Source organism: Perognathus longimembris, chromosome 3 (assembly GCF_023159225.1).
Source record: "Perognathus longimembris pacificus isolate PPM17 chromosome 3, ASM2315922v1, whole genome shotgun sequence".
NCBI classification, from domain to species: Eukaryota; Metazoa; Chordata; class Mammalia; order Rodentia; family Heteromyidae; genus Perognathus; species Perognathus longimembris.
Window position 1 is genome coordinate 79,636,256 of NC_063163.1, and position 24,364 is coordinate 79,660,619.

A 24,364-nucleotide genomic window follows, 5' to 3' on the forward strand; every position below is an offset into this window, starting at 1 on the left:
GGATTTGGTAATTGTTAACTAATTCCCACAGAGAAGCCCAGGCCCGCTGGTGTTACAATGAAATCGTCCCCAGCCATTGACCTAGTTCGCAAGTGCCAGCATGGCAGGTTTTGCGTGCTCAAAGCCTGACGTGGGGAAGGTTGGGGATGGGTTCTGCCCAAAGAACATGGGCATTGCCTTCACCTTGCTGGCTTTAGCTCCTCCCAGCCATTACCCAGTGGCGTGGCCTTAGAGAGGTGCCGCCGTATCTTCTGAGTATTCATTTCTAGTCCAGCAATAGGACAAATGCATATAAAAGCCTGATCCTCTGACAGCATTGAATGATTTTTGCCAGTAGTCATTATTAGGTCTGCCATGGGCTAAGTGTTTTATTTTGTTATGTTTTGTCAGACCTACTGAAGTGTGCATTACAGACAACACAGATGATCAATTCAGCTTCATGGTTACTATAATGCAGCACCAGAGGCAATCGACTTTTATGAAGATAAAAGTTTTCTTTGGCTTCTCTGGGTCTGGAAGTTCTAGCCGACATTGTTGGGCCACAAGTTCTGCATGTGTTTAATTTCATAAAAGAGCAGCCATGCCCCAGTTTGCATTCCTGGCTCTGCTTGAGTCCCCTGGGCTCCCATCCTCCCCAATCTCCTGTCTCTCTTACATCACCTAGCCATTTATTTAACCTTGAGAACTGCACGTGTTAAGGTGCAGTGGTTGTTCCTATCTTACTGAGTCACCAGCTAGTGAAGGGAAAGGGAGCTACAGTAGGTTGAACCCCACACTCCAATTTTGAACACTGAGTGGTCAGTTGAGGAAATGCTGTCCTACCCAGAGGGAAATAAGAGGCCCATCTGCCCTCCCGCCACTGTGTAATGGGCGAGCAACCTTGGGCCATGGGTTCTCTGTCCGTGGTGCTGAAACATGGCTCACAGATGTTTTTCCTCTATGGGTGGAGTATGATTTGAATTCATCTCTCCTGGGGATTCTAACCCAGTGAGAGAAGAGAGCAAGGAAGACATAAACAGCCAAGAGCTGGTGCTCATGTCTGTAATCCCAGCTACACAGAAGGCTGCGATCTGAGGATCATGGTTCAAAGCCAGCCCAGCCAGGAAAGTCCATGAGACTCTTTATCTTCAATTAACCACCAAGAACCCAAAGCGGAGCTGTGGCTCAATTGGTAGAACACTAGCCTTGAGCAAAAATGGTCAGGGACAACATCATCTAGGGCCTGAGTTCAAACCCCAAGATCAGTTATCCCTCCCAAAGAAAAGGTGAGACCCCAGCCCCAAAATAACCAAAGCAAAAAGGGCTAGGGTCATGGCTTGTCCGTAGGATGTGGCTTAGCAGTTGAGATGCAGCTCCAGGATAGGAAGCCCAGCCATTGGGGGTGTGGATCTGGCATAGGGGGCGTGGCTCTGCCGTATGGGACGTGGCCCTGTTGTAGGGGGCGTGGCTCAGCTGTGGGAGGTGTGGCGCAGCCATAGGGGGCATAGCTCAGCCATAGGGGGCATGGCTCAGCCATCATGGGCCTGGCTCAGCAATAGGGGGCATGGCTCTAGTGGAAAAGTGCCTACCTAGTAAGTGCAAGGCCCTGGGATGGATGCCCATGACTCCTATCTGTAATCCTAGCTACTCAGGAGGCTGAGATCTGAGGATTGTGGTTCAAAGCCAGCACATGCAGGAAAGTTCATGAGATTCTTATCTCCAATTAACCACCAGAACATCGGAAGTGGATCTGTGGCTCAAAGTGGCGGAATCTAACCTTGAGCAAAATGAACTCAGGGACAGAGCCCAGGCAAGTTCAACCTCCATGATCACAAAAAAAAAAAAAAAAAGAAAAAGAAAAACTACAAGCAAACAACAAAACCAGCATAGACACACAGACAAGATTGCACATTATAGTGTGTACCTTTGTCTGATCTCTGGGGTTATAGGTCATTTCCCTTCGATTTTTATTTTGCTTATCCATATCTTTTGACGTTTGGGGAAAAAAAAAGAAATGCGCACTACTTGGGTGATCAGGGGCTTTCATCCATGTTATTTATATTCCAGACCTTCTAAAATAAACTGATATTCTTTTTCTCTGTTCCTCAAGTTCATATGACTTGATGTATCTGAATCGAAATTGGAGAAAAAGAGGAGCCTGTGAAAGGAACGGAAGATTGCATTATAGAGCAGGAAGCAGCAGAGTCAGGCACATGTCAATTCCCTCCTTCTGGCTCCTCTCAGTATGCTGTGCTTCCAGCCCCCATGGAGAATCCTTGGCAGGGCGCCCTACCACAAGGTCCTCTTCTCAGCTGACATTGAAGATCAGACAAGCTGCTTCCTTCAGATCCGTCCCCACCCTTTGTGTATTCTGCAGCCAGGGGCCCCAAGGAGATTCACACCAGTGCACCGTGGGGAAGGGATCCAAGAATCAGAAGCTAGGGACATGTTGATTGCCACCAGCTGAGCGGGCAACAGTCCCTGTGGTGAGGACAGAGGGGACCAGGAAGCCCCCCCACTGTACCCCCCATCCGCCACTCATTTTCATTCCACCTGCCTCAGTTGCTGCCTCCTCATCTACAGCCACCATCTATTTGGGTCAAGTGCACAACTCCATCTCTGACTGGATCCAATTCACTTGCCTGTTCTGAGAATTCACAGAGGGGGGCACTGTTGCTGACAGGTGCATGTTGGAACCCAGAACTAGTCTATATTCATAAATTCCCAGCCAAGACCCTAGTCTTCTCTCTTTTCCCTCCCCCTCTCTTTCCCTTGCTCTCTCTCTCTCTCGCTCTCTCTTCATAACAGAAAGCCTTTCTCTCTGCTCCATGCTAACTCCTCAGCATCTATTTCATTGAGCTCATGAGGCAAGTGTGTAGCCAGTGGGATGAGTGTGGGCTCAAATGCCTGGTCTTCTGCATGCCCAAAGGTGCTTAGTATGGGTGGGAATTGTCATGGGATCACCTGCTGAGCCCAACCCACCCCTGGAGCCCAGCTGGTGGCCTGGTATACAGTAGGGACCTAGTACCAATCAACTGCTGGATGTCCATGTGGTTCTGAGAGGTTGAATTGACCTGGGAGAGTGCCAGCCCCCTCTGAGGCTGGTCATAAACATGACAGGATGACTGAGGCAGTTCCTCCAGCCACCTGTCACCCTGCCTGGAATCCCATAAAAGTCAATGGTGCCTCAGCGGTAGCCAACAGCCAGCTCCCACCACCACCATCAGCCAACAGCCCAGTTTGACTGGTAGCCCCCTTTTCCCTACCTCCCAGCTCCACAGCCAAACGTCTGGAAGGAACTGGAAACTCCTCCCCTCGTCCAGATGCTGGCTCTGGCTCAGATGCTGGCCCCCCTTGTCCAGATGCTGGCTCATTTGGATGTGCCAAATGATCTCAGAGAGAAAACCAGAGTAGAACATCCTGAGTCTCTGGCTCTGCCTGTGGCAGGCATCTGGGATCCAGAGCCACAGGCCAGCAGGAGTTGCGGGGGGCGGGGGGGAGGAACCCCAGGGTGTCCAGTTGTGCATTGGTGTGTTGCACATCATCCATGCTCAACACAGACCTTCTACCCAGCTGGTTGCTTCACCTCGGATATCTATGCAGAAGGACAAACACGGGAAGATTGTGGTCACAGTGATACCAGGCAAGCCCTTACCAAGAGCCCTGGGTGGGAAGGAAGCTACAGAGCATTAGGGAGATGGAGGGGGAGGGGGAGGGGCATCTGCCTTATTGATTTGCAGGCTGCAATAAATCAGACAGGGGTGGAGAAAGGGAAAGGCCACAGCAGGTGGCATGGAAACCTACTTTGTCTGGGATTGTTCCTGATGTCTCAAGGAAAGAATCACAGCTCCTCCATATCCAAACCTAACCCTCCCTCTTCCCTTTCTCACTGGGGGAGGAACTGGACATGGTGTGGTGGTTACGTGCTCAGAACCAGCAAGAATCTGGTGATGGTGATAGTGATGGTGGTGATAGCTATGATGATAATGATGAGATGCTGACCACAGTAACATGGGCTTGTGTGTATTTCTTTATTAATGCTATTTTTTTTATTGTGAGCAGTGGATACTCCCTACCACCACCACCCCACTCCCAACCCAACCCAGCCCTAGGGTCACCCCCACCCTAAGGATAAAGCAATCCCTCAGACTCTCCCCCAGGGTCCCTTCCTCAAAAGATGGAAGTGCAGAGTGACCATAGAGAGCATAGTCGGGATTCCATGAGATTATGAGGCCACGGAGCTACACCAGACTCATGGGAATGGCCATTGCTAGTACTGGTGCTGGGACCTCTTCATCCTAAAGGTAACCAGCTCTCCACTTCCTCCTCCCTTCACTCACTCCCACCCCCTTGTCTCCCACTGCTGGGTATCTAGAGCAGGGGCTGGCATGCCATCCTTCCACAGGGACTTTTCTGGAAGATTTACCTGGTCAGCAGTGGGATGATGTCCAAGGCTAGCACCAAGCTCAAGCACTCAGGTCCTGGCTGGCAAACTTCCCTGGGCACCCCCCACAAGGACGCCATGGCTCCGCCTCTGCCTCATTTAATGTATGCGCTATTCACAGGGCTCCCCTGAGAAATGTGCACTCGCAGAGGCCAAGTTGAGTCAGAGTTGCAATTAATTTCCATCAATAAAGCGGCCTCTGTGGGGCACAAATGGGTCTGTGGTTGGCTTCCTGCTAACTGCTCCCCTGAGAAAGCTCGGGAGCCTCTCCACAGGTCCCAAAGCTTTCTTCAGCTGTCTCCCTTCCAGAGAACCCCCAGCTCCCTCCCCCAGAGAGGCCCAGGAGGGGCATCGTCTACACATGTCCACCTGTCTGTCCACTGCACGGGCCCTCAGCCCTTGGCCCTCTGCCCCTCTGTTCACCCACCTGCTCCCCTGCAGCCCCCCAGAACTGCTGTCCCTATGGCTCCTCTACATCACCATCTGGCCTTTCCCCTCCCTCCCTTGTCCTCCCCTCCCTCCTTTCTCTTCTCTTCTTCCTTCCTTCCCTCCTTTTTTCTTTCCTTCCTTGCCTCCCTCTTTCTTCCCCCCCCCGCCCCCCCCACCGCTTCCTTCCCAGAACTGGAGAAGCTGCAGCACAGATGGCAGACCTGGTTCCCAGCCTGCTACATTGCCCGCTGCACTGTGCATCTGACCTCCAGCATCCTGGCCCCGGGATGAACAGTCTGGTCTTCCCCACCCCAGCCACAGGTTCGGGCCTGTGTGCCGCTAAACACCAGCTTCTTGGCTTTCATCACCCTGCGGTTTCTTTCCATCCTCTCCTCTTATCCCCAAGTGCCCTCTTCTCTTCCTGTCCCTCTGCCTCTTGTCCCCATGCCCCCTGAGCCCCTCCAGGCCCCAGCACTGTTAATGGCCACAGGGACTACGCACCTGAAATGCAGGCGATGCTTCAAGACACGGGGTAGATGTGAAGGGGATGGGCTGGTTGTACATGCGCACTAAGAGCAGGGAGGGACCCTGGAGTCACAGCTAGGAAGAGGGGGCCCAGCTCCCAGGGGGGACAACTAGCCTGAACTGGGCTCTTGGTTATCAGCTTTTCCAAAGGACAACCTGAGCTCCTTGCCTGCAGCCGGTTCTGGAATGCGGGGCCCAAAGGCCCCACACCTGTCTCTGTGACCTGGGACAAACCCCACTGCATGCCATATCTCGGTCCCTCCATCTGAAAGCCTGGAGAGAGGCAGGGGTGGGGGCTGTAGGCCAGCTTTTAAAACTTTCTTTTGCTCCCACACAGCCAAGTTCAGACTTCTGGAAGCAGCCAGAGGTCCCAGCTTGGATCTATTCAGTGTCCCTCACCATAATAAGCCTCAAGAACCAGCTGGGACAGGACTGTGTGTCCCTGATGAAGTGTGAGTCAAACAGCCCAGGAGGGAGACAGCTCTGACATCGGTTTATTGCATGCATACACACACACACACACACACACACACACACACACACACACACACACACACACACTGGGGAACAGAATGTGTCTTCTCTGGCTTAAGGGGACAAAGGGCCCTGGGTCCACAAACACTGGCCGTTGCCAGCCTCCTTCCCCACCCAGCCTCTCCACCCCAGAGGTCTTGCTTTCTCTAAGTCTTGGCACAGAGGATTGGAACCACAGAGCTGGGGTGGGGTAGGGCAAGACCTTGGCAGGTATCCAGGGTGCTGAGGGCCCAGTGCCTTTCCTTTGCCAAGTTGGATCAGTTTGAAAACCCTTACAAAGCTTCCTGCAGGCCATGAATATGCTCGCATCAATCCACTGAAGAATCGACATCTAGGGTTGAAGCTTCCTATAAATCTCCAGTTCCTTCCTGGCTTCCATCTCATTTGAGTCAGGCAAACTGAGGTTTAAATTCAAACATCTCTGGCAGACAGACACTGGCTGGTTGCCCTTGGGCGAGTTACCAAACCTCTCTGAGCCCCTACCAAGGTGAAAAAGAAGTCATTCTCTCATTGTTACAGAAGTGATTGGAATGCAGAGTTGCAGGATAAACTCGGAAAGTGCTAAATACTTGAGAGCTGCCACAGTAGGCTGGAATATCCTCAGTAGATACATTCTCCTTGTCCGAAGATGGCCTGGCAGGCCGGGCCTCCCAAGGCGCTTATCTGTACCTGACTCCCACCTTGCTGGGCTGGGAACTTCCTCCTTCTCCAAAGTTTTGCCTTTGTCATGGTTCCATGGGACAAAGTCACTGGCTGACCCCGGAAGTTGTTCCTTTCAGATGTGAGAAGCCAGGCTGTATAGGTGCAGGGATGGGGGGGCAGGTCTTGGGGGTCCAGTTCAAGGAGCTAGGTGGGGTTCAGGCTCTGCTTCAAGTTTATAGCCCAGGCCCCTGGGATACCATCTTCTCCCAGGGGGATGCTCCAAGGCCGCTGCTGCTGCTGCTGCTGCTGCTGCTGCTGCTGCTGCTGTGTGTGTGTGTGTGTGTGTGTGTGTGTGTGTATGAGTGTGCCAGTCCTGGGGCTTGAACTCAGGGCCTGAGTGATGTCCCTCAGTTTTTTCACTCAAGGCTAGTGTTCTACCACTTGAGCCAAACAGCTCCACTTCTGGCTTTGGGGAAGTTAATTAGTTTTGTTTTGTTTTCTAGGTCTCACAGACTTGTCTGTTCCACTAACTTCCAACCCTGATCTCAGGCCCCTGAATAACTGGGAGCACCCCACCATGGTGCTGTACTGTGAATGTTCTCCTGCAAGGCCTGGAAGAAACAAGCTAGGAGAAAGTTCCCTGCCCTTTGCCTTCCACCCCATGCCCCAGAAAGGCTGGACTCTAAGCCATAACCAGGGCTGAGTGGGTTGGAGAAGGAAAGGAGGGAGGGAAGGAGGGAGGGAGGGAAGGATAGAGGAAGGGAGGGAGGGAGGGAGGAAGGGAGGGAGGGAAAAAGGGGTTTAGTGATGGCTTGGGCCCTCCCTCGGTAACAATGCCAGGAGGCTGTAGGGATCGAAGGAAGGGGCTGCCGCCACCTACATCCCCAAGTGGCCTACAGACTTTGGGAAGTTTCAGGGTGAACTGTACCATACCCCTCCCCCATTCTCATGAGTTCCTGGGCACCACATCTTGATCGCAGCCCCCTCCCCCATCCATGCTGCCCTTGCAAAGAACTCATGAAGCTCCCCCTAGGACCAGGTAGGTCTTCTCCGCTCCTCTAGAAGTGAACATGGTTGAGAGTTCACTCCCCTTTCCCCGTGAGCCATGACTTGCCCCCACCAGAACCCAGAGGAAGGAGCACAGGGCAGGAATGGGCTGGCAGCTGTGTGTGTGTATGTGTGTGTATACATGTATATATGCATGCGTGTACGTGTTTAAGTATGTATGTATGCATGCATATACCTCCCCTCCACACCCCACTCATATCAGAGGCTTTGCATATCTGGGGCACACAGTAGGCAGCTTAATCCTGTCACCTGTGCCAACCGCAGTTTATGTTAATGCTTTTGAGAACTGCTCTTTTTTCTTTCTTTTTTTGTGCTTTGAGTTAAGCCAAGGCTGGTCCTCACTCCAACAGAGCACAGACTGCTGGTCCAGGGCTGGGCATGGATGTGGCAGGGCCATTGGGCTGCCGCCATCTTCCCTGGACGAAGGCCTTCCCACCCTGGGTCTGCAGCCAAGAACACGATTTGCTCTGCGGGCACGGAGGGGGGTGCTCTACCTCCTGGGGAGGGTTCCTGCCTTGGTCCTTGGGTTGGGGTGCCCCCAGAGGGACCCCTTGAGGAGGGAGGACACTCAAAGTATGCTGGTCTCCTTGTGGTTCCCAGAAGCCCTCTCGCTCATGGACGACGCCTTGGTGAAGCTCCTGGGGAAGGACGACTGGCCGGTGTCATCACTCAGAGCATTAGCCAGGCGGGATAAAATGGCCACCTTGAACTTCTTGAAATCCTGCCCCATGAAGACGTAGAGAATGGGGTTCATGCAGCTGTTGGCGATGGCGATGGCGGTGGCCAGGGGCATGATGAAGCTGAAGGTGGAGGCGGGCACAGCCATGTGGTGGAGCTCCAGCAGGTAGAGCGTGTGGTAGGGGCACCAGCAGAGGAAGAAAGTGACGATGATGGCCACGATGACCTTGAAGGGCTTCTTGGTCTTGGCCAGGTGGTTGCGCCTCAGCTTGTGGAGGATGATGAGGTAGCAGGCGGTGATGATGAGGAGAGGAACCAGGAAACCACAGAGGAAGCGTGTCACCGTCACCCCCACATGGCGGCTGTACCCCACGGAGGACAGGTGGGCCTGAACGGAGGGAGACTCATCCGCTGACAGGCTGAAGTTGTTGAAGCAGACGATTTTCCCCTGTGAATGGGTCGTGTCCCGGAAAATGAGGGAGGGGGAGCTCAGGAAGAAAGCCAGGACCCAGATGACCATGCAGGCCACCCAGGCCAGCCAGACTCTGCGATGGTTCTGCACCCACACGGGGCAGAGCACGGAGATGCAGCGGTCGAGGCTGATAGCAGTAAGCAGGAAGACGCTGGTGTACATGTTGTGGATGAGCAGGAAGTTGCTGATCTTGCACATGGCGAGCCCGAACACCCAGTGATAGCGCATGGCCACATAGACGATGTGGATCGGCAGGGAGATGTTGAAGAGGAAATCCGCCACGGCTAAGTTGAGGAACCAGATGGTGTTCACCGTCTTTTTCATCTTAAAGTTGCCAATGACAATCACCAAACCATTGCCCAAGATGCCAAGGAAGCAGATGATGCTGTAGACCGCCACGAAAATCTCAATCCCACCCGTCTCCACCTGAGACGCCTCCTCCACCGCCACCATGGGGTCCAAGTCTTCCAGGTATTCATTGTCATAGGCAGAGGAAGAATTGTAATCCAGATTCTCCATCCTCTGCAAGGGAGGCCCGTGTGACATGTGCCTCTAAGAAGCTCACCAGAGCCAGGTGCTGGCTCACACCTGCAATCCCAGCTACTCTGGAGGCTGAGATCTGAGGATCGCAGTTCAAAGCCAGCCCTAGGAAGGAAAGTATAAGACTCTTATCTCCAATTAACCACCAAAAAAAAAAAAAAAGGAAGTGAAGCTCTGGTTCACAGTGGTAGAGCTCTAGCCTTGAGCAGAAAAGCTTAGAGACAGCTCCTAGGCCCTGAGTTCAAGCCCTACAGCTGATATAAGAAAAACAAAACAGAAGCTAGCCAGCCCCAGTGTGGCCGGCCCTGACCTCCTTGGCTCAGAGCGAGGCCAGCTAGTGCTTTCAACCACTTGACTATTTCCTCTGTGGCTTTTTCCTCCCTTCCTCCCTCCCTTCCTTCTTTCCTTCCTTCCTTTCCATCCTTTCATTGTGGTGCTGAGTATGAACCCGAAGCCTTGAGTATTCTAGGCAGGCACTCTAACACTGAGCTACAACCCTAGCCCTCTGTTTCCTTACCAAACACTTCTCCACTACCTCCTACAAGCCAAGCACTGTTCTAAGGGCAGACATCTAGAAACTCGTGACTGTCAGTATTGGGGTTTGAACTCAGGGCCTCATGCTTGCTAGGCAAGTGTTCTGCCCCTGGAGCCACACCTCTATCCACTGAGCCATGCCCAGTCTCTGAGCCATGCCCCCAGCCCTGACATACATAAGCCTAAATGTGTTTGTTTGGTTTTTTGTCAGTCATGGGGCTTGAACTCAGGGCCTGGGCGCCGTCCCTGAGCTCTTTTGCTCAAGGCAAGTGCTCTACCACTTTGAGCCACAGTGCCATTTACAGTTTTCTAGCAGTTAATTGGAGATAAGAGTCTCACAGACTTTCCTGCCTGGGCTAGCTTTGATCTCAGCTTCATGAGTAGCCAGGATTACAGGTGTGAGCCACCAGTGGTCATAATCTGTGCTCTTAACAATCTATTTTCTACCTCTTTGGGACCCTCTCCTGCCTAGTCTAGTAGTAGAGGCAATGATTCAATAAAATCTCCCTCAGTGCTGGGTGTGGTGACTCTTGCCTGTAACCCTAACTGTGTGGGAGGCTGAGACCCAAAGGATGTGGCTCCAGCCCAGCAAAAAAATACATCATCTCAACAGAAAAAAACAAAAGCCGGGTTTGGTAGCACAAGCTTGTCATCTCAGCTACAGCGGGAAGTATAAATAGAAGGATTGCAGTCCAGGCTAGGCTGGGCAAAAAATTAAGATCTTATCTCAAAACTAACCAGAGCAAAAAGGGACTGGAGGTGTTGCTGAAATGGTCAGGCCCTGAGTTCAAATCTCAGTACTGCCAGAAAAATGAAGTCCCTCAGCAATGGCCCTGGTACGCCAACAGTGAGTACAGTGGAGAAGAGAGGCCTGGAACTGTGAACTTGGTTCCAACCATGCTTCACACACCCAGGGGACAGCTGTGCCATCACTGCCCTCCACCCCCACCCCCTCCCCCACCCTGCCGTGGTCCCCTGTCCCCTTGGGAGACCACCATGGCCGCTCACCGTTCACCGTGACACGTCCAAAGCTCTGTGGTGTGGGTCCTTGCAATGGGTTCCCACAGAAGCCGCAGACACCTGCGGGAGATGAGGAGGAACGGGGAGTTAGGGGAGTGGAGCCCACAGCAGGAAGAAACAGAAGGCTAGGTGCTCCTTCCTGCTGAGAAGAGCCAGGATCCACACAGCTCCCCCTCCCCCCCGCCCCCACTGGGGCCCCACCAACACCAGCCTCAGTCAGGACTCAGGGCCCAGGGCAGGACCCAGGAAACACAAATGGATGCTGGGGGCACAGAGGCCAAAGAGGCCCTTCCCTGAGCGCCCGTTATGGCCCCGCACTGAAAGCCCCAGGGTGTGGACGGTGGCCAGTGATGCCCCTTCTGCTTCTGGTCTGGAACATGGACGCCCAGGCTGGGAGAGAGAAGCCGGGCTCATAGGACCCCATGCGTCTTCTGTACGAATAACAGAACTTGGACTTCACCCTGGCTGGTGCCAACTAGCTGGCTGGGAATCTCCTGATCTCTGAGAGGACAACTGAGGCAGGGAGGAGGTCTCAAGGGGTGTGGCCTGGTATTGCGTTTGCACACAGCCTGTTTACATGTATTTGCATATGACCTCCCTGATTTAAAAGAATCTCTGGATTACTTTTCATCCCTAACACAACCAACGTGCCATAGGAATGGTTCGTTATGTAGGAACAGGAAAAGATGAGGGAGAGCAGTGCGCATGTATCCAGAGCGACAGTGTCTGCGTGTCCCGGATACTGTCACTCTGTGATTGACTGGCTCCACAGACATGGAGCCCACGGACAAGGAGCCTTTACTTGGAATGAAGCCACATTGTCTCCTTGCTATTATTAATTTCTCAGGACCCCACTCCTGACTCTCCCCACAAAAATGGCCTCGCCTGGGAACGTGGAACAAAGTCAGAAGATTGGCTTGTCTTGGGCCCACTGGTCAGGGAAGAGGATGGATTGTTTCTCTGAGCTCTGGTCTTCTATCTGTCCGCTGTAGGTGGCGAACCTTATCCTCCGGTCACCCTTGTAACCTCAGCTACACAGGAAGCAGACATAGGAGGGTCGCAGTTCCAAGCCAACCCAGGTGGAAAGAAAAAGTTAGGGAGATTCCCCCATCTCAATTAAAATAAATAAATAACCCCCTGAGCATCGTGAGCATCTGAGAACTTCCAGGGCAAGGAAAGGAAGACCTGACCTGAGATAGCACTAGAACACAAAGAGCCAGAGTTAGAGGCTGTGGGGGACCTGAGTTCAGGTTTCAGTCCTCTCCCCACCCCCACCCCCACCCATACACACAAAAGCACACGTGCAACCCCGTGCACACATCTATCTTAACAATTATTCTTGCAAGACACCACGCAGAGCTCCGCAGGGACCCCCGCTTGCTGTTAGAAAACTGAGGGTCACCTGCCGGAGGCCATACCAGAGTAAGGAGGAAGGCCCACTCTAGAACCTCAGCTGGGAAGGCTGAGTTTGGCCTCCACTTACCCCTGGAAGCCCAAGTCAGATCCCACCCTTCGCTGCTTGGGGCCCTCTGTGCCTGAACCTTGAATCCTGCACTCCAGGCCCTCACCACCTTCCTGATCTGCTGTGCACCCGTCCTAGGCAGACCTCCTCTGGGACTAGACATCTCCTCCAGTTTCTCTCAGTTGCTCCAAGCTGCTAAGCACATGAAAATCATCTCTAGGCTGGATAACCCTGCCCAGCTGCTTCCCTTGATGAAGACGCCTGCCCACGTGAGAAATGCCACGGAGTGACATTGCTCCCCTGGAGGAACTGGGCTTCTTCCTCTTTTCTTAACAGTCCAAGATTTATAACTCATCCCATTTCCCTTTTTCATGTGGCCACCAGGAAGCTTAAGAGTCATATGTCCATCAGGTCAGTGGAGGCAATTTCTTCAGCTCTGCTAGCCTACAAGGTTTCTGCACTGGTTCTTGGTGGGTCCTTACATCTACACCTAATTCTGTTTCATATTCAGTTTGGCTCCTTGTGAGACATAATACCCAGGCATGGCTCGAACACCATGCTAAGTACCACATACTTAGTTGTGTTCATTCACATGCTTCCGCCATCTCCTCTCCCTTAGGATTGACACTGCTGCCGCTCCACTGTGAAAGTGGGGAAGTGAAGCAGTCACACAGTCAGCTGGTGACCACACTCCTGCCCTTAACCACGCTGTCTCTAGAGATCAGAGCACGTGCTGGTTCTACTCCAGTCGCCCTTCCCCGTATCCCAGGATTCCCTGCTCCACCCCAGAGTGGCCCCTTTAGGGACTGCACCCCACCCCCTCGTTTCCAGGCCTATCTGGCTGAAGTCTGAAGACACACAAGGGTCACTGTCCAGGGGTCACACTGCCCCCCGCAGCCCAGGCTGGAGGTCAGCCTGCCTTCCTGTCCTCTGTCCCCACCAATACCCCAGGGACAGATGAGCCAGCCTGGCCGTGCCCCGCCCCCTCTCCCCCAATCCTTGCATCCTGGCATCCACACCGAGTCTGGCATCCGGCCCAGCCCACCTGAGTCTCGACGCCCCAGGCCGGCCTTCCGACCCCTTAGGTGAGACCCTGGACAGACCCAAGGAGAAGAGGCCAGGGAGGCGGGCCCATGCATGGGGCGCCTGCGCCAGCCCCTGGCCCTCTCGGGGCCGTGGTACAATGCGGCTCAAGGCTAGGACAGAGGAGATGTGAATCTGGGGTCAGACCCCCTCACAGTCCCCCCCCCACGCAAGGTGCAGGCCCCCCACAGCTGCCTGGCTAGTTCCTGCCCAGTGCTGGCATGAATGGGGGAGAAGAATGCAGGAGATGGGGCGCTGTTGCTCCTGGGGAGAAAAGCTGGGGTGGACTGGGATACCGGAGCCCTGTCTGCACCGTGCCTGTGCCCAGCGGCCCCCCAAGGCAAAAGCATTCTTCCCAGGGCGGAGGAATCGCTACTCCTTTGCAGATTCCTTCTACCAGGCCAGGAGTGGTGGTACATGCCTATAACCCCAGCCCTCAGGAGGCTGAGGCAGGAGGATCATAATGTCAAGGCCAGCCTGGGTGACCTAAGTACGACTGTCTCAACAGCAACAACAAATATATACTCAAAATCATCCCCCCCAAAATTCCAACCAGATTCAAAGCTCACCAGAAAGCCTTTCTCGGGCATCTGCCAGCCCCAGAGTGGGTGGGATGGGGCCCGACCCCCTAAGGGCTTGTGGATGTGAGCTGATTAGAGATCAGGAAAGGTTTGGGTACAGGTCGTGGGGACAAGGACTCCAATGTGAGGTTGAGGCAGCCTCAAACCTTGACAATGAACAAACCTCCTGACATTCTACCCTCAACCTACAAGGGCAGCACAGCCCTCAAACCTATGGTGAGTGACCAGTCGCCCACCCTCCCCATCTCAGCCCCAAAGCCTCCCTTCTTCTGGGGACTCTCCCACACAGAGAGACAGATAAACCCTGTGCCTGCACACACTCACACTGCAAGCACACACACATACACACACATGCACACTCACAATCACATACACTCTTTACCTCCACTCCAAGAAGGTATTTACTGTCCCCAAAGCCTCCTTGTGACAAAAACATTAATTTTTTCTCTTTTAAAAAAGCACCTCCAGCCAGGCACTGGTGGCTCACGCCTGTCATCCTCGCTACTCAGGAGGCTGAGATCTAAGGATCGCAGTTCAAAGCCAACCCCGGTAGAAAAGTCTGTGAGACTCTTATCTCCAATGAACCACCAGGAAACCGGAAGTGGCCCTGTGGCTCAAAGTGGTAGAGCACCCTTACCAAAAAGAAAAAGAAAATCCAAGAGTAAGACCGGTTTACACCAAACAGTTTTGCAAGTATTGCTTTTGTAGTCGTTTGCCTTTTTATCCTGTGTCTCTTGATCTTGGTATTCCCTTTCACTTTCCTAGTTCTAATACCAGTATATACAGTTTCCAATGTACTCAGATAAGATACAGTGATAGTGCAGGTACAACCACAGGAAGGGCGTACAAGAGGATCATCAACAATAGAAGCTACGGTTTCACATGGCATGTTGGAAGTAATTACAACAGTGATAGTGAAAGGGAATATCAAAATCGAGAGACACCGGATAAAAAGACAAATGACTACAAAAGCAACACTTGCAAAACTGGTGTAAACCAACTGTACAACTCATGGGGGGAGAGCGAAAGGGGGAGGGGGAAATGAGGGAGGAGATAACAAGTTGGATAAGAAATGTACACACTGCCTTAGTATGAAACTGTAACCCCCTGTACAGCACTTTGACAATAAAAAAAAATTGGGGAAAAGTAGAAAAAATAAATAAAAGAGACTGGACTGGAGAGGTGGGAAGAGGCAATACCCTGGCCAGGGGCTCAGCACCAGACACACTGAGCACCAGCCCCCGGGGAGACGCACGGCAGGGCTGTGCTCCTGCCACAGCAAGAACGGGTGGTCAGGGGCCCACTGTGCCTCCTCACCCTCCTGCCTGTGCACCCCAATGCCTATGCCCCGGTGCCTGTGTACCCCATGTCTGTGCCCCCGTGCCTGTGCCCCCCGTGCCTGTGTCCCCCGTGTCTGTGCCCGCCATGCCTGTGCCCCCCGTGCCTGTGCCCCCCGTGTCTGTGCCCCCCATGTCTGTGCCTCCCGTGCCTGTAACCTCCTGCCTGTGGCCCCCGGTGTCTGTGTCCCCCTTGCCAGTGCCCCCCGTGTCTGTACCCCCCCGTGTCTGTGCCCCCCATGTCTGTGCCCCTCATGCCTGTGACCCCTGCCTGTGGTCCCCGGTGTCTGTGCCCCCCGTGTCTTTGCCCCTGTGACTGTGCCCCCCTGCCTGTGCCCCCTGTGCCTGTGCCCCCCATGTCTGTGCCCCCGTGTCTGTGCCCGCCATGCCTGTGACCCCCTGCATGTGGCCCCCTGTGCCTGTGCCCCCTGTGCCTGTGCCCCCCCATGCCTGTGGCCCCCGTGCCTGTGCCCCCTATTTCTGTGACCCCTGCCTGTGCCCCCCGTGGCTGTGCCCCCCGTGTCTGTGCCCCCGTGCCTGTGCCCCCTATTTCTGTGACCCCTGCCTGTACCCCCCGTACCTGTGCCCCCCGTGCCTGTCCCCCGTGTCTGTGCCCCTTGTGCCTGTGCCCCCCTGCCTGTGTCCCCCGTGTCTGTGCCCCCCTCGTGGCTGTGACCCCCTGCCTGTGGCCCCCGGTGTCTGTGCCCCCCATGCCTGTGCCCCCCGTGCCTGTGCCCCGTGCGAGTGCCCCCGTGCCTGTGACCCCTGTGCCTGTGCCCCCATGTCTGTGCCTCCCTGCCTGTGCCCCCCGTGACTGTGCCCCCCATACCTGTGCCCCCCATGTCTGTGCCGTGTCTGTGCCCCCCATTTCTATGCCCCCTTGTCTGTGCCCCTCGTGCCTGCCCCCCGTGCCTGTGCCCCATTGCCTGTGCCCCCCGTGTCTGTGCCCCCCGTGTCTGTGCCCCCCGTGCCTGTGCCCCGTTGCCTGTGCCCCCCGTGTCTGTGCCCCCTGTGTCTGTGCCCCCGTGTCTGTGCCCCGTTGCCTGTGCCCCCCGTGTCTGTGCCCCCCCGTGTCTGTGCCCCTCGTGCCTGCCTCCCGTGCCTGTTTCCCCCATGCCTGTGCCCCCCGTGTCTGTGCCCCCCATGTCTGTGCCCCCGTGTCTGTGCCCCCGGTGTCTGTGCCCCCGTGCCTGTGCCCCTCGTGCCTGCCTCCCGTGCCTGTTTCCCCCGTCCCTGTGCCCCCCGTGCCTGTGCCCCCCGTGTCTGTGCCCCCCGTGTCTGTGCCCCCCGTATCTGTGCCCCTCGTGCCTGTGCTCCCCATTCCTGTGCCCCCGTGTCTGTGCCCCCTGTGTCTGTGCCCCTGTGTCTGTGCCCCCGTGTCTGTGCCCCCCTGCCTGTGCCCCCCATGCCTGTGCCCCCGTGTCTGTGCCCCCCGTGTCTGTACCCCCCGTGCCTGTCCCCCATGCCTGTGCCCTTGTGTTTGTGCCCCCCGTGCCTGTGCCCGCTGTGCCTGTGCCTCCCGTGTCTGTGCCCCCGTGTCTGTGCCACCGTGTCTGTGCCCCCCATGCCTGTGCCCCCCGTGCCTGTGCCCCCCGTGTCTGTGCCCCCGTGTCTGTGCCCCCCGTACCTGTGGGCCCCATAGCTGAGTAGCTACAGCCCCTGCCGGCTGCTGAGAGGAGGCAGCAGGAAATCCAGCTGAGATGCACCCTCTGCCTCCTCCAGAAGCAACCACAGATCACTAATCCCCGTGGTGCTGTAGGAAGCTCGGCCGCTTCCACGGACACGCTACTCCAAAACCCTTTGAAGTTAGTAAAAATAACAGTTCCCGTCCTAGAGCGGGAACATGGCAGGACCAAGCAGTGGGGCAGTGGGAACAGGATGGAGGGCTGGGCGCGGTCTCCGGCAGGCCTGCCCCCCAAGGGTGGCTCTGGCTCCTTTGGGAACATGGCAGGTCAAATTCTGGGTGTTCCTACCCGTCTACCTTCCCAGGGCCTGCCCCACCTCTGAGCTGTTGGGGGACATAGCAGCCAAGACCTCAGAGTTGACCCCAGGACAGACACGTGTGCGGGCATCCAGATGTGGGGAGCACTGAGCGTCGTGGAGGAGGAAGGCCGGGACATCGGGGTGCCTGTGAGGAGCTGTGGTTACCAAGTCACACACAGCACCCTTGAGCCACCAGGCTGGTGGGGACGGGGCTGGCCACACCCAGGCTGCGCTGTGAGGGGCTATTTCCTTCTTTTTCTTTTGGTGCCCGTCCTGGGACTTGAACTCTGGGCGCTGTCCCTGAGCTTTTGCTCAAGGCTAACGATCTACCACTTTGAACCACAGCTCCACTTCTGGGTTTTGGGTTTTTTTGTTGTTTGTTTGGTTGATTTTTTTTGTTTTTTGGTTTTTGGTTTTTGGTTTTTTTTTTTTTTTTTTTTTTTTGCTGGTTCATTAGAGATAAGAGTCTCACAGACTTTTCTGCCCCGGGCTAGCTTTGAACCGTGATCCTCAGCTCTCAGCCCCCTGTGTAGATAAGATGGACAGGGGTGAACACGGGTGCCCAGCAACGGGAGGTTGCTTTTTAAGAACTAGCTGGATGACCCATGAAACAGGAGGAACCAGGGTCTTAAAGGCCTTGGTACAGAGAAGGAGGAAGACAGGATGGGTGTGGAAGCTTTCAGAAGCCAACCTTGGAAATGGGATGGCAAGGAGTAGCTATATCCACATTCCCTTTTCTCCTGAGGTCCAAAAAAACCCATGTGAACAAACACCCCTGATCTCTGCCTTAGGGGCATGGTTGGGTGGTTCCCAGGCCAGGGGCTGGCTCGCTGACCCCCTGATGGAGTCATACCCGCAGGCAGACACAACACCCAACAAGAAACCTTCAGAGCCCCCACCGGCAGGCCTCAGCTGCTCTGGAGTGAACTCGGACGAGTGACGACCCTTTGAAAGGCCCGTGTGCAACAGCCCAGCCTCTAGAGGCTCAGCAAGCTCAAGGGGGACAGGATGACCCCCAGGACAATGGCCATGTCCTGCCTCAGTGCTCACCGCGACTCTTGTGGGGAAATTCAGGGCTCAAGCCACAGCAGGTTCCTTCCATCCCAAAGAACAAAAGCCTCAGTTGGTGTCATTAGCACCACTCTTTGTTTTGTTGGTTTGTTTTTGTCATAGGGCTTGAACTCAGAGCCTGGCTGCTGTCCCTGAGCTCTTTTGCTCAAGGCTAGTGCTCCACCACTTTGAGCCACAGCGCAGCTTCTGGTTTTCTGTTGGTTCGTGGGAGATAAGAATCTCACAGATTTTCAGTTATGTTGGAGATAAGAGTCTCCCAGATTTTCCTTCCCTGAGGCTGGCTGACTTTGAACCATGATCCTCAGATCTCAGCCTTCAGAGTAGAGAGAATAACCAGTGCCAGCCACCAAGCTGGAGCTTCATTTATTATTAAACAAGCATGCAGACAGTTCTCACTATATTCTGCTGCCACAGAGAAATATGAGGCACGGAGCCGGCAGGGCGCAAGCCTGAGGTTGCACAGCGCTGATAAAGCCAGAGATCAAATGAACCATCCTGTGCATAAGATGAGGAAGCTCGCATGTGGGCGCATGCCAGGCTCAAACCCAGTTCCTGTGGAATTGCCAAACACTTCCTTGGAACATTCCAGAACCTTTTGGCCTTTGCCCTGGTGGAAAGCCTGAGAGGCCCCCATAAGACCCATGTGTCTGGCTTCGGGGTGAGAACATCTCCCCAAGGGCCTGGGAGAGTCAACAATGCACACATGTGGACAGGCATGGCCTTGGTTACTACCCGTGCCAGGGGGGCGTCCCCCCACATTTTGAAAAACGTGGGGGGGTGCAGGGCTGCAATAACCGGGTCCCACTTTACCAAGGGCACTCTGGCCTGCCCTGGTTACTGTCAGCACAGAGGGGGGAACCCAGCCCCCACCTCCTCTGGCTGCTCCAGAGGGCCCGTGCCCTCGCAGGCTGGGGGACAGGGGGTCAGGAGCACCGGGGCAGCAGCTGCTGGCCATCTGCTCAGCCCTCACCCTGCCTGTGCCCCTTGGCCAAATGGGAGCCCTGGGTGTGGGGGGCTCCTCTGCCTGCTCCTTCCTCTCTCCCTCCCTTCCCACCCCAACCCCACCCCCCCCCGTGTGTCCCCATCTCCGGTGTCCAGCTCCTTCTCCTCCCAATCCTGACCCTGCCCCCCTCCCCCCCCCATGCCCTACCCCACCCCACCCCCATCCCCTTAGCCCACCCTCTGCCTCGGGCTCACCTCGCTGTCCACCAGCTCCTTCTCCTCCCAGTCCTGACCCTGGCCCCCTCCCCCCCCACGTTCCCCCCCACTCAGCCCTCCCCCCACCTCAGGCTCACCTCGCGTTCTGCCAGCAGCAGCACCCAGGCCGTCCAGCCTGCAGTCCAGTCTGCCTCTCATCCACCCAGGCGGGGCCCCAGACCAAACACCAGAGTCTTATCAGGGCCCGTGGGCGTGGGAGCCTGGGGACGCCGGAGGCTGTCCCTTGTTCAGCAAATGGCCCTGCTTGCCCCACGGTGTCCCCACCCCCTTCCTGATCCTGATCAGCCAGCCAGGCAGCCTGGACACCTCTCTTCCAGCCCTCAGACCACAGAAGGCTTCCGTGTCCTCCCTCTTGTGCACGGTGCACCCCAGACGCCTCATGTTCAATGTGAGCCCTTGAGGCAGAAACTGCAGAGATTTGCCGATGGAAGCACAGAGAGGTGAAGTGACCTGCTCAGGATGCACAGCAGTGTGCATGCATGCACAAGTGTGTGTGCGTGTGCACGCGTGTATTGTGCACGTGCACCAAGGGGACCTAAACTCGGGGCCTGGGCGCTGTCCCTTAGCTTTTTGCTCAAGGCTAGTGCTCTGCCACTTGAGCCACAGAGCCACTTCTGGTTTTCTGGTGGTTCATTGGAGATGAGTCTCACAGACTTTCCTGCCCAGGCTGGCTTTGAACCACGATCCTCACATCTCAGCCTCCTGAGTAGTTAGGATGATAGTTGTGAGCCCCGGGCTCCAGATCTTGCAAAGCTTTTAAATATGGACTTAGGGTTTGAACCACAGACTCGGCAACCACAGAGCCCACAGCCTCCAGAAGTGGTTGAAACACTTTGCCCTTAAACACATCAGTTCTATGGGAACCCAGGCCCCCCGTGGGCCCCGCAGGCCCCCACCCCACGGCCTGGGGCTTCTGGACTGGCCAGAGGATGGTTGTGGGAGGGGGGCACGGGGTTGTAATCCTCAAATCCCCAGACTCTGAATGACTCGGAGCCTGGAAGCCGCTGCGCGTTTGCAGATGTTGCAGCCGCAGGCCTGGCTGCCAGGCCCGGGACAGAATTAGCTGTGGTGGGAGAGAATTTCCTCCCTTGTCCCACGCCCCCCGCGTGGCAAGGGCTGAGTCATCACGGCGGGAGTCAGAGCCAGGCTGCCGGCTGGGCTGCCCACCTCTCTCTCAAGCTTGGGTGGCACCAGGCTGGAGCTTTGAGCACCAAAAGGATGGGCAGAAGCAAAGAGCCCCCAGGATGCCGCCCGAGAGGCTGGGCACACGGACAGTGACTCTTGCTGTGCCACACAACCAAGTGTCATCTCCAGTACCACGGACCGCCAGGCCCAGAGGACACAGAGACGCCCATGGCTCCGCACAGCTCCCCTCCGAGGGCCCGCACCATGCCACGCCACGCCCCTCAGCTCGGGGGTGGCCGGTCTGCTCCCATGGCAGGGCCACTGTATCTGTCACCCCAGCCACTCAGGAGGATAAGACCTGAGGATCACAGTTCAAAGCCAGCCTGGGCAGCAAAGTTCCTGTGACTCTTATCTCCAATGAACCAGCAAAATGCCAGAAGCGACGCTGTGGCTCAAGCAGTAGGGTGCTAGCTTAGGGCACAAAAGCTCAGGGACAGCACCCAGTCCCTGAGTGCAAGCCCCAAGACTGGCACAAAAGGAAAAGAGAAGGAAGAAACTAGATTCTCAGCACATCCCCTCCCTGAACCCTACATTCGCCCGGTCCTATCCAGAATTCAGCTTACCTGCATGTCCACCATTGGCTCCTGGCCAGGCTCTGCGATGCTCTGGCTCAGGTAGGTCTCTCCCCCTGCCCCCACCCCCACCCCCACCAAAAGGCTCCCACCAGGGCAGGCCTGGTGGGAGGAAGTGAGGTCACAGGGGCATGTCCTCAAAGGAGACACTGACCCCAGGACTTCCTGGCCTCCTCTGCCCGGATGCTCTGCCTTGCCACAGGCCCCAAAGCAAGACTCAGGCCACAGGGCCTGAAATTTCTGAGCCCCAATAACCCTCTCTTCTTCTAAGCGGAGGTGTCTCGGCATGCGTTACAGTAGCAGAACACTGACCAGGACAAGGAAAGAGAGATTTTCAAACCCACAAGCCACTGTGTGCTGTGACCTTCTCATCCTAACGGCCAGGCCGGCTCTGCTGAGGCCCTGAGCTGGGTTGTATGACTGCACCCAGCTCTGCCCTCATCTGCTTCTTGCAGGCTTAGAAGACCCTCCCGCCCCCCACCCCACCCCACCCCCAGCCCAGTACCACCCGCCTGGCCAGCCATGTCCAGAGCAGCAGGGCTGGACCTCGGCTAGGCCTAAGCTCTGTAAATAGATCCCGAATGTGTCCAGCGTGCTGGCCTGGGAGGCCCCAGAACCAGCTCAGTTAATCCCGGATGTAGCCAGAGTCCACTCACGTTCTTAATCCAGCTCTTAATCCACGGCGTCTGCGTGGGCTGCAGGGAGCCGGCCAGCAACCGCCTGACTGCCTTGGGCTGGTAGCTTACACTTGGGGCCCCTTGAGGGGCTGCTATCCCAGCCCCCAGCCTCACACAGACAGGCGCACACAGCTCCAGGGGGCACCCAGGGCCTGCCAACCCCTTCCTCCTCAGCACCTGGAGGTTCCAGCCCTGCCTGCAAGCAGGGGGGCTCCCAGGCTTGGCTTTCCTGGGTCCCTGCTCTTAACCCTATGCATGCCCAGCTCTCCTGGTTGTTCTGTCAAATGAAGCACCTTTAAACTCACAGCAGAGCCTGTCCAGGTATGAGATTTACCGCAAGGGGTTGGGGGTGGGGGGGGGCCAGGATTTCAGTAGGGACACTAATCAGCACAGGAACTCTGTTTCACTCTGTTTATGTGCCAGTCATCGAAAGGGACTGGGTGGTCATCCACTCACCCAGACCTGGAGAGACAATGGTCATGGAAGAAGTGACTGGCAACAGTGAGAGCCATCCCCAAGTCCTGTGGCTAGTGAGACACAGGTTCGGGACGGAACCCCAGATTAAGAATCCAGCCAGGCTCCGCAGTACATACCTGTAACCCTAGCTACTTGGGAAGCAGAGGTAGAAGGACCTAAAGCAAAAGGGACTGAAGGCATGGCTCAGATGGTAGAGTATTTGTCTAGCAAGGTCCTGAGTTCAAGCCCCAGAACTACCACCAACAACAATCTAATGACAATACTATTCTATTTTTTTTTTTACAGGCCCTACTTAGCAAGCATCCTTAGAATTCTCTCTCATCTGGTGGGACCTCAGCTTCCCCATCTATAAAACAAAGAGGTTGGAGTTGAGATCATTTCAGAGGCTCCAGTCCAGCCCTGTTTGTCCCTGATAGAAACAGCATGTTTCCGCCCGGTGCTGAGCAACCCTGGCTCAAGCTGCTTGCTTGGCCTCTCCAACCTGTGGCTGAAACAGAGCAGCTGCCGACAAAGTATAAATAATAAAACCAGAAACATGGGTCCAGATGAGGGGGACCCGAGGGGTCCTTTGCCGCTCTAGCACCCCTGGGTGGGAGGTTGGAAGCGAACTCACCACCTCCCCCTGAGATCTTCCCTGGTGGGAGGAGCCTCAGACCACCAGGGGAAGAGGGAGGCCACGAGGCCACCATTCTGAGCCCACGTGTGGGCTGCAGTCTAAGAGCCCAGCCATGCACCTGGGAGTGGGTGGAGGCTGAGGAGGGGTGGGGGAGCCAGGACACTCAGCCCCTGGGGTCCTGAGTTGGACACAAGCTGTGGACAACGCTGTGACTCTGCCCCCACCCCCCATACCCTCCGCCTTCTTTCTCTCCCCCCTCCCCCCTCTCCCTCTGCTGCTGCCGTGGCCCTTCTGAGCCTTTCCTCACCACTCCAGCCCTCCAGAGAAAGCATAGCTACAGACATGAAGGCCAGGTGCCCTGGGTCATGCCAGTAACCCCAGCTACCCAGGAAGCAGAGGTCTGAGGATCACAGTTCAAAACCAACCCAGGAAGAAAATTTCAGGAGACTCATCTCTGATTAATTACAAAAAGCCAGAAGTGGAGCTGTGGCTCAAGTGGTAGAGCATCAGCCTTGAGCCAAAATAAAAGCTAGGGGCAGTGCTCAGGCCCTGAGTTCAAATCCAGGACCAGTACACACACACACACACACACACACACACACACACACACACACTTAGTGAAGAGATAAGCACACCTCCCTGCCTCAGTTTCTACTTCTGAGACCCACCCAGGCCATGCAGGAAAATGGCCCACAGACACCCAACAAATCAGCCCCTCGGGGGCTCCCCCCTACCCTCCCCGCTCCTCAGACAGGAGCACTGAGGTCCTAGCCCAGCCCCCAGCTCCCCCGTGGCCCCACTGTGGGCCACGCAGCGCCATGCTTGAACCTCAGCCCCGCACTTGCTGGCTGGGTGGCTTTGAGTAAGTTGCTTCACCTCTCTGGGCACAGTCAGGTGGTGGGGATGAGAAAAAGCCGGCTGGGGACGAGCTGGCCGCTGGCCGGCGTCTGCTTCCAGCTGCTCCGATTAGACCTGGCCACCTTCTGCTTAGAGCCATCCGAGGCTCTGCAGCACCCGCATGACGGTGTTTATAGGAATGTCACCGTCTGCGCCTCCACCATCACTCCCATCACCCCATTCCCGCCCCCCCCCCCCAGGTCTCCAACCACACTTAGTCACACCCCTAACTTGCACACACACTCCCGGTGTGTGAGCTGATTTTGGAGGAAAGCTCCATGTTGGCGGGATCCTCTGGGGAACTGTGTCTGCTCCCCACCCCCCATCCCAGGAGCAAAGG

At 55.8% G+C, this 24,364-nt stretch overlaps 2 protein-coding genes across 2 annotated transcripts in view; one reads left to right on the forward strand and one right to left on the reverse strand.

Annotated features, from left to right (window-relative positions):
* Positions 1-7,911: 7,911 nt before the first annotated feature.
* Positions 7,912-24,364, reverse strand: part of Cmklr1 (chemerin chemokine-like receptor 1) — a 39,188-nt gene continuing 22,735 nt past the window's right edge. The window contains exons 2-3 of the mRNA XM_048342760.1: positions 10,854-10,925; positions 7,912-9,416 (exon numbers count right to left, since the gene is read on the reverse strand). Coding sequence (XP_048198717.1) covers positions 8,190-9,317 — 1,128 coding nt within the window. The 5' untranslated portion in view covers positions 9,318-9,416; positions 10,854-10,925 and the 3' untranslated portion in view covers positions 7,912-8,189. The remainder of the gene's footprint in view (positions 9,417-10,853; positions 10,926-24,364) is intronic.
* On the forward strand, positions 15,775-18,251 carry LOC125347730 (vegetative cell wall protein gp1-like). The gene is made up of 2 exons (XM_048340703.1): positions 15,775-16,749; positions 18,171-18,251. Exons 1-2 carry the CDS (start codon positions 15,775-15,777, stop codon positions 18,249-18,251), a joined length of 1,056 nt encoding a protein of 351 aa, XP_048196660.1.

What these genes read in the sequence shown, in the direction of transcription:
- LOC125347730 (XM_048340703.1), top strand. Translation starts at nt 15,775, where the DNA reads ATGCCTGTGGCCCCCGTGCCTGTGCCCCCTATTTCTGTGACCCCTGCC. An exon ending in CCCCATGCCTGTGCCCCCGT is followed by an intron (nt 16,750 to 18,170) that starts GTCTGTGCCCCC and finishes TCATACCCGCAG; the next exon opens with GCAGACACAACACCCAACAA.